We start from the raw sequence: 9,563 nt of genomic DNA, 5'->3' as shown, positions 1-9,563 counted from the left end.
TGGAAAAGCGCAGCAGGTCAGGCAGCATCCAGGGAACAGGAGAATCGACGTTTCGGGCATAAGCGCTTCTTCAGGAATGAGGAAAGTTTGTCTAGCAGGCTAAGATAAAAGGTAGGGAGGAGGGACTTGGTGGAGGGGCGTCGGAAATGTGATAGGTGGAAAGAGGTCAAGGTGAGGGTGATAGGTCAGACTGGGGTGGGGGCGGAGAGGTCAGGAAGAAGATTGCAGGTTAGGAAGGCGGTGCTGAGTTCGATGGATTTGACTGAGACAAGGTGGGGGGAGGGGAAATGAGGAAACTGGGGAAATCTGAGTTCATCCCTTTTGGTTGGAGGGTTCCGAGGCGGAAGATGAGGCGCTCTTCCTCCAACTCTCGTGTTGTTGTGGTCTGGCGATGGAGGAGTCCAAAGACCTGCATATCCTTGGTGGAATGGGAGGGGGAGTTGAAGTGTTGAGCCATAGGGTGGTTTGGTTGGTTGGTCCGGGTGTCCCCGAGGTGTTCTCTGAAACGCTCCGCAAGTATTTCCAAATACATGTAAATCCTGTCCCTCAGGATTCCCTCAAACAACTTGCCCACCACCAAAATCAGGCTCACTGGTCTATAGTTCCCTGGCTTGTCCTTACCACCTTTCTTAAATAGTGGCACCAGGTTAGCCAACCTCCAGTCTTCCGGCACCTCACCTGTGACTATTGATGATCCATTTATCTCAGCAAACAGTCCAGCAATCACTTCCCTCGCATCGCACAGAGTTTTAGGGTACACCTGATCTCGTCCTGGGGATCTATCCTTTTTTTTATTTGGCCTTACACACAGGACGCAGTAAAGGCAGGATAGGCATTCACCTGCATTGTCACAATACAAAAAATAAAATAAATTCTGCTTTATAAGTACAATGTCTTCCATGTAACATCACTAATCCCTTGTATGGTGAGGTGCAGTCTAGAACACAGCTAATAATTTTGGATTCTCCAGGTTAAGCTTGAAGCTCTCCAAAAACTGAGATGCAAGCTCATTGTATACCAGCCGGCCATCGCTGGACAGGGTGACGGTCATCATGTCCTTCCGGCAGAGGGTGTGGTTGCCTTTGTCAACTTCGGAAATGGTCAGGTCATGGCAGGATTGCCCGATGACCAGGATGCAAGCCTGCGGTGGATTAATGATGGCACTGAAACCGCTAATTCTATACTGTTTTATGTGTTTCAAGACATCCAGCACTTCCTCCTCTGCAATATGGACACTTTTCAAGATGTCGCCATGTATTTCCTCACATTCCGTTATCTTTCATGTCATTCTCCACAGTAAGCCATGATGCAAAATACTTGTTTAGTATCTCCCCCATCTCCTGCAGTTCCACGCATAGACTACCTTGCTGATCGTTGAGGGGTCCTATTATCTCCATTGTTACTTTTTTGTCTTTAATGTATTTATAAAATCCCTTTGGTTTCTCCTTAACCCTATTTGGCAAAGCTATCTCATGTCCTATTTTTTCCCTCCTGGATTCCCTCATAAGTATATTCCCACACAGTGGTTAGCACTGCTGTCTCACAGCGCCAGAGACCCGGGTTCAATTCCCTCCTCAGGTGACTGACTGTGTGGAGTTTGCACATTCTCCTTGTGTCTACATGGGTTTCCTCCGGGTGCTCCGGTTTCCTCCCACTGTCCAAAAATGTGCAGGTTAGGTGAATTGGCCATGCTAAATTGCCCGTAGTGTTAAGTGAAGAGGTAAATGTAGGGGAATGGGTCTGGGTGGGTTGCGCTTAGGTGGGTCAGTGTGGACTTGTTGGGCCGAAGGGCCTGTTTACACACTGTAAGTAATCTAATCTAATCTACTGCCTTTATACTCTTCTCAGGATTCACTTGGTCTATGCCTGGCATATGCTTCCTTCTTTTTCTTGACCAACATCTCAATTTCTTTAGTCATCAGCATTCCCTATATCTACCAGCCTTGCCTTTCACCCTAACAGAACATACTGTCTTTGCATTCTGGTTATCTCCTTTCTGAAGGTTTCTCATTTTCCAGTTGTCCCTTTACCTGCGAACATCCGCACTCAATCAACTTGTGGAAGTTCTTGCTTAATATCGCCAAAATTGGCCTTGCTCCAATTTAGACCTTTAATTTTTAGATCCTGTCTATCATTTTCCAACACTGTTTTAAAACTAATGGAATTATGGTCGCTGGTCCTAAAGTGCTCCACCTCAGTCACTTGCCCTGCCTTATTTCTCAAGAGTAAGCTCTAATCCCTTTTTCTAGCACTTAGCCCATAGTAGGGAATATTTCTTTCTGACTCGCCTATCTGTTCCCTTCATAACTTTATATATTTTAATCATGTCCCCTCTAATCTCCTCTGCTCTAAGGCATGCATACCCCAGCTCGGCATAACCAAAACACTCCAGCCCAGGCAACATGCTGAAAAGTCTCCTCTGCTCCCACTTCAATGCTATCACATCCCTTCTGTGATGTTGATAATAGACAGGGCTAAGCAATTCCAGAACCAGTGAATCAGATCTAAGCACTGCTGTCCTGTCACAACCAGTCATGAAAACTTAAACAATTAACAGGATGAAGAGGTTCCACAAATATCCCCATCCTCAATGATGGGGGAGCCCAGTACATCAGTGCAAAAGATAAGTCTTCATTCAGCCATTACTGTCTCTCGAGATTATGCTCTGAACTTCCTTCTTTTAATCCATTTTTTAAAATCATGCCTCAGCTGTGGACTATTTCATATTGTTTGATGGTCCAATATCAGGATTTAATGATGGTGTTTGATTTGACTATAGTTTAGATACATAGCTGAAAGTTAAGAATAAGAATATTCACATGGGGTTAGGTTGACTGCTCCCATGTAGAATGAACACCACACAGGCTGGTAGGGCCCAATGACCAGTTTCTGTGCTGTAATTTCAATGTAATTCAGTGTGGGATATTGATCCCACGGATTCATGTGTATTATTTCTCCACAGGGTCTCCAAGCCCCAGCTTGCCATGAGAACCTTGTGAAAGTGGGTGGATATATCTTGGGAGAGTTCGGAAACTTGATTGCTGGTGATCCAAGATCCAGGTTAGTTAGATTTGCTGCACTTGCTCTCCTTTGAAAAGTCAATTGTGCCTTCACCTCTATATATGTGTCCAGCTTTACTGTGGAGCATTATACAGTGACTCCCACAGCGACTAAGACAATGAGGGAAGTGAGCCCTTCCTCCCTCCAAATACTTCCACATCGACAATGATCTGCTGCTCTAGTCACTATTTTTCAGCTTTTGCAGCAGTCACTGGTTGTGGCTTTATCCAGTCATTAAGGTATAGCCACACTTGCTGCTTGATGAGTTGAAGTGTTGAGGCACAGTAGAGGGTACAGTGAGTAAAACATGATTCTGTGAGCTGGCATTGTATTGGTATATGGATTCATTCTCATGGATCCAGCTAAATTGGTTAGCTAAACTGGTCTAAACTAGAGATTGAACTTGGCAACCTTTTGATGCAACTACACCAAAGAACTGCTGGAAATCAGAAAAGAAAACATAAATTGCTGGAAAAACTCAGCCAGTCTGGTAGCAGTTATGGAGAAAAAGTAGAATTAACATGCCAGGCTCAGTGATCTTTCTCAGAACAGCTCTGATGAAGGGTCACTGGACCTGAAATGTTAACTTGGCTTTCCATCCAACTTTCTGGTGCATGTAACTCAGCAACTCCCTATCTTTTATCAAGAGGGAACAGATGTGACCAGCTTTTTGTTACAGCAGTATGCTCGAGGTTGTGTGATGTATGAACCTGCTACGTTAAACCATTGTATGAGCTGTTCCATAAACTGGCTTTCTTTTATTTCAAACTTGACTCAATTAATGGCACTTTAATTGTGAGGCATTGTGCATTCACTCCCACTTAAGAGAATTATTGCGAGATTTAGGATGCTACCAGGGAGCTGAGCTATTGGATCTGAGCTATGAGGAAAGATTGGAGAGATTGGGCTTATTTTCCTTGGAGCAGTGAAAGTTGGGAGGAAACCTGATAGACACATATAAGAGGATGAGGGGCATAGAGAGGATGGATAGGAAGACACTTCTTCCACTCGTAACAGGATTGTAACCAGGGCACAGATTTAAGGTAAGAGGTACAAAGCTAGGAGGAGAGTTGAGGAGACGCATTTTAACTCAGAGTTTGGTGGGAGTCTGGAACTCACTGCCTGAAAAGTGGTAGCCAACACCCGTTTTAAAAGTCCGAGCTTTAGAAATGTCAGTCGCTTTACAGCGAATTCGTGTTAATGAAACGCGCATTATAACAGAACAGCCTGTACAAGGCTGTGAGAATTAAGCAAGTTATCTAAGGTGGCATGTCACTGTCATGTTGACAAAAAGCTGCACAAAATAAATACACTTCAACCCATCACACTGACCCCAACTTTGCCTTATCAACAGTCTAGAAAGGAGTTATAGGGAGGTAACCACACCCAAGTTACAAGATAAAGGTAGCTAGGTGACCGGCTAGAGGGGGAAAGGGAATAGGCAGACAGTACAGGGATCCCCTGTGGCCATTCCCCTCAATAATAAGTATACCGTTTTGGATACTATTAGGGAAGACGACCTACTAGGGAAAGCCACAACAGCCAGGTCTCTGGCACTGAACCAGGCTTTGTGATTCAGGCGTCAAGGGTGGAGAATAGGAGAGCAATAGTCATAGGGGATTCAATGGTTAGAGGAACAGATGGAAGATTCTGTGATTGCAAACGAGACCCCCAGATGGTATATTGCCTCCCGGGTGCAAGAGTCGAAGAGTGTGGAACTGGAAAGCATAGCCAGTCAGCCTCATTCGAGGAGCAGGAGGATCGGTGTTTGGAGCATAATCCCTTCATCAGCAATGAGGTTTGTGGTCGAAGGGGCCTGAGAGATAACTGGAAGGGGGGTGGGACTGGGGGTAAGGTAGTTGGAAATGCGATAGGTAGATGAAGGTGAGAGTGAAAATAGATAATTTGGAAAGAAGGGCGGAGCGAATAGGTGGGAAGAAAGATGGACAGGTAGGACAGTTCAAGTGGGCGGTGCCAAGTTGGAAGGTTGGATCTGGGATAAGATGGGGGTAGGGGAAATGAGGAAACTGGTGAAATCAACATTGATCCAGTGTGGTTGGAGGGTACCAAGGCAGCAGATGAGGCAGTCTTCCTACAGGCATTGGGTGGTTAGGGTTTGGCGGTGGAGCAGGCTCAGGACTTGCATGACCTTGGTGGACTGGGGTTGTTTAGTGTGTCTGTCCCAGAGATGTTCTCTGTAACATTCTGCAAGTTGGCATCCTGTCTCCGCAATGTACAGCAGACCACGTCGGAAGCAACGGACACAGTAGATGACATGTGTGGAAGTGCAGGTGAATCTCTGTCTGATGTGGATGATCCTTTGCGGCCTTGGATGGAGGTGAGGGGGAGGTCTGGACGCAAGCTTTGCACGTCTTATGGTGGCAGGGGAAGGGTGCTGGGGGTGGAGGGTGGGTTGGTGGGGGACATGGACCTAACAAAGGAGTCGTGGAGGGAATGCTCTCTCCGGAAGGCAGATAGGGGTGAGAAGGGAAATTTATCCCTGGTGGTGGGGTCTGTTTGTAGGTGGCGGAGATGGCGGAGGATGATGCAATGTATCCAGAGGTTGGTCGAGTGGAATATGAGGACTGGGGGGAGGAGGGTGTGCAGATTCTGTCCTTGTTGCTGTTAGAGGGGTGACATTCAAGTGCAGAGGTGCAGGAAGTGGAGAAGTTACGCTAGAGGGTATAAGTGATAGCAATTTTACAGGAGGCAAGGTGGGAGGAGGTGTAGTCCAGGTAATTGTGGGAGTCGGTGGGTTTGTAGTAGATGTCTGTGTTGAGTCGGTCACCCGAAATGGAGATGGAGAGGTCCAGGAAGGGGAGGGAGGTGACCGACATGATCCAGGTGAACTTGAGGTCAGGATCGAAGGTGTTAGTGATGTTGATGAACTGTTCAACCTTCTCTTGCCGCCCATACAGTCATCGAATTAGTGGAGGAAAAGGTGGAGAAGGTGCCGATCTAACTGCTGAAAATGGACTGTTGCATGCACCCGACGAGGAGGCAGGCAAAGCTGAGGTCCATGCAGGTGGCCATGGCTACCTCTTTGGTCTGGAGGAAGTGGGAGGATTGGAATGAGAAATTGTTGAGGGTGAGGACCAGTTCAGCCAATCGAATGAGAATGTAGGGGAAGGGTACTGGTTGAGTCGGCATGAGAGAAAGAAACAGAGGTCTTGGAGCCCTTTGCCATGGCGGATGGATGTGTACAGGGACTGGATGTACATGGTGAGGATGAGTTGTTTGGGGCTGGGGTAACGAAGGTTCATGGAGGAGGTGGAGGGTGTGAGTGGTGTCCTGAACATAGGTGGAGAGTTCCTATCAAGGGGGATAGGATGGTGTGAAGGTATGCAGAGAAATGTTTAGTGGGGCTGGAGGATGCAAATAAGCTGGGTCAATCGGGGCACTCAGATTTGTGAATCTTGGATACAAGGTAAAACCGAGCGGTGTGGGGTTCCCGGTTTGTGAGGTTGGAGGCTGTGGGTGGGTGATTCCTTGAGGTGATGAGGTTTTGGATGGTCTTGAGGCGATGATGGTTTGGTGATGGGAGGTGAGGTCTTTGTCAAGGGAACAGTAGGAGGAGGTGTCTGTGGGTTTGATGGTGAGGTTGGAGTTGGAGCGGAGGGAATAGAGGGCAGCACATTGTGAGGGAGAGAGGTTGGAGTGGGTGAGTGAGGTGGACAGGTTGAGGTGGTCAGCATCCCGGTGGCAGTTGGAAATAAAGAGATCTGGTGGGGGTGGTGAAGGAGGAGGAAAACCGAGCGGTGTGGGGTTCCCGGTTTGTGAGGTTGGAGGCTGTGGGTGGGTGATTCCTTGAGGTGATGAGGTTTTGGATGGTCTTGAGGCGATGATGGTTTGGTGATGGGAGGTGAGGTCTTTGTCAAGGGAACAGTAGGAGGAGGTGTCTGTGGGTTTGATGGTGAGGTTGGAGTTGGAGCGGAGGGAATAGAGGGCAGCACATTGTGAGGGAGAGAGGTTGGAGTGGGTGAGTGAGGTGGACAGGTTGAGGTGGTCAGCATCCCGGTGGCAGTTGGAAATAAAGAGATCTGGTGGGGGTGGGGAAGGAGGAGGAGTAACAGACCAGCCTGAGGTGTGCAGGTGGGTGGGTTGTGTTGGATGCGGAAGAAGGGGTCCTCTAAGGGTGGGCATGAGTCCTGATGGAAAAAGTAAGCATGGAGGCAGAGGCAGCAGAAGACGTGTTTGACGTCATTGATCCGGGAGCGTAGGGGGATGAAGGTGAGGCCTTTACTGAGGCCATATCATTCATCCTCAGCAAAGGGGAGGTCTGGGGAGATAGTAAAAACGTGGCAGGGCTGGGAGCTAGGGCCTGGTGAGGGACTGGAATTGGGAGTGGGAGCGAAGAGTGTGCTTACGGGATATTGAGTGATATCACCAACAGAAGTGATGCTCACCTCGGGGGTCAGGGGGACAATGTGGTGCCTTTGGTGGCATCTGCAGCGTGGAAGTGATGTAATGCGTGACGTGAGTGGTGTCATCGATGATGTTCAGGTTAGTGACTTCAGTGGGAGCGGAAGTAGCTGCGCCAACAACAACTGTAGGGTGGAAGTCATGGAACGTGTGATGTAAGCGATGTTGTCGGCGGTGTTCTACTGGGTGACATCAGTGGTGGCAGAAAGTACAGGGGTGAAGATGATGTACCAGATAGACTTTGGGTTGGTTTCAACAGCTGTGGATCTTGCGACAGTCGTGGTGGCAGTGCATCCTGTAGTGGTCACAGAGGTGTTTGTCTTGCTGGTGATCGCGGAGGCAGTTGTCTTGGCGGCAGTCGCAGAGGCGGCATGGTCGGCAGTGGCTGCGGTCTGTGGGGTGCCCCTGTAGATGCTGCAATCGCAGCTATTTCCGCCCATACTGACGTCACTCACCTGAACACCACTGACGACATCACCCACACCATGTCACTTCCGCCCCTGCTGATGACACTGAAGGCACCACTTGCGCCCCCCTGACCCCCAGGGTGAGAATCACTTCTGTTGGTGATGTCATCCAATATCCCCCTAACCACACCCACTCCACAGACAATCTCTGCCCACACCGCCAACTCCAGCCCCGCATCAGGTCCTAGTCCCAGCCCTGCCCTGTTTTTACTATCTCCCCAGACCTCCCCAAAACAAGTACCCTTCCACTGACACTCTCATTCGATTGGCTGAACTGATCCTCACACTCAACAATTTCTCCTTCCAATCTTCCCATTTCCTCCTGACCCTGGGCACCAAATGGACCTCAGTTATGCCTGCTTCCTCGTCAGGTATTTGGAACAGTCCATCTTCCGCAGTTACACTGGCACCTCCCCACCTTTTCCACTGTTACATTGATGACTGTATCGGTGCCAACTCATGCTCCCACGAGGAGGTTAAACAAATCATCAACTTCACTAACGCCTCCCACTCTGACTTCAAGTTCACCTGGACCATCTCGGACACCTCCCTCCCCTTCCTGGACCTCTCCATCTCCATTTCTGTGACCGACTCAACATGGACATCTACTACAAACCCACCGACTCCCACAATTAACTGGACCACACTTCCTCCCACCTTGCCTCCTGTAAAATTGCTATCGCTTATTCCCAATTCTTACGCCTCCACCACATCTGCTCCGAGGAGGACCAGTTCCACCATAGAACATCCCAGATGGCCTCCTTATTCAAATGCCACAATTTCCACTCCCACGTGGTCAATGATGCCCTCCAGCACATCTCCTCCACTTCCCGCACCTCCGCCTTTGAACCCCATCCCTCTAACCGCAACAAGGACAGAACCGCAACAAGGACAGAACCCCACCCATGTGTTCACCTTCCACCCCACCAACCTCCTGATACATTGCATCATCTGCCAATTCCACCACCTACAAACAGACCCCACCACCAGGGATATATTTCCCTCCTCACTGCTTTCTGCCTTCTGGAGAGAACATTCCCTCCACGACTCCCTTGTTTGGTCACCAACCCATTAACCCACCCTCCACCTCGGCAACTTCCCCTTGCCACTGCAAGATGTACAAAACCTACACCTACACCGGCCCCCTCACCTCCGTCCAAGGCAGCAAAGGATCCTTCCACATCCGACAGAGATATACGTGCACTTCCACACATGTCATCTATTGTATCCGTTGCTCTCAATGTCTTATGTACGTTGGGGATCCGGGACGCAAACTTGCAGAACGTTTCAGAGAACATCTCTTGGACAGACACACTAAACAGCCTCACCGTCCCATGGCCGAACAGTTCAACACCCCCTCCCACTCCGCCAAGGACATGCAAGTCCTAGGCCTCCTCCACCGTCAAACCCTAACGACCCAACACCTGGAGAAAGAACGCCTCATCTTCTGCCTTGGTACCCTCCAACCACATGGGATTAATGTGGATTTCACCAGTTTCCTCATTTCCCCTCCCCCACCTTATCCCCGATCCAACCTTCCAACTCAGCACCATCCTCTTGAACTGTCTTACCCTGTCCATCTTTCTTCCTATCTATTTGCTCCAACCTTCTCTC

The 9,563-nt window shown here is 48.9% G+C and overlaps 1 protein-coding gene across 1 annotated transcript in view; it reads left to right on the top strand.

The window, feature by feature from the left end:
* Positions 1-9,563, top strand: part of LOC122557988 (AP-2 complex subunit alpha-2-like) — a 102,375-nt gene that overhangs the window by 57,228 nt on the left and 35,584 nt on the right. Inside the window, exon 12 of the mRNA XM_043706289.1 lies at positions 2,963-3,060. Coding sequence (XP_043562224.1) covers positions 2,963-3,060 — 98 coding nt within the window. The remainder of the gene's footprint in view (positions 1-2,962; positions 3,061-9,563) is intronic.

The sequence above is a fragment of the Chiloscyllium plagiosum genome, chromosome 16 (genome assembly GCF_004010195.1).
Source record: "Chiloscyllium plagiosum isolate BGI_BamShark_2017 chromosome 16, ASM401019v2, whole genome shotgun sequence".
NCBI classification, from domain to species: Eukaryota; Metazoa; Chordata; class Chondrichthyes; order Orectolobiformes; family Hemiscylliidae; genus Chiloscyllium; species Chiloscyllium plagiosum.
The sequence above is the reverse complement of the archived record's forward strand: the minus strand, read 5'-3'. Positions and strand labels throughout refer to the sequence as shown.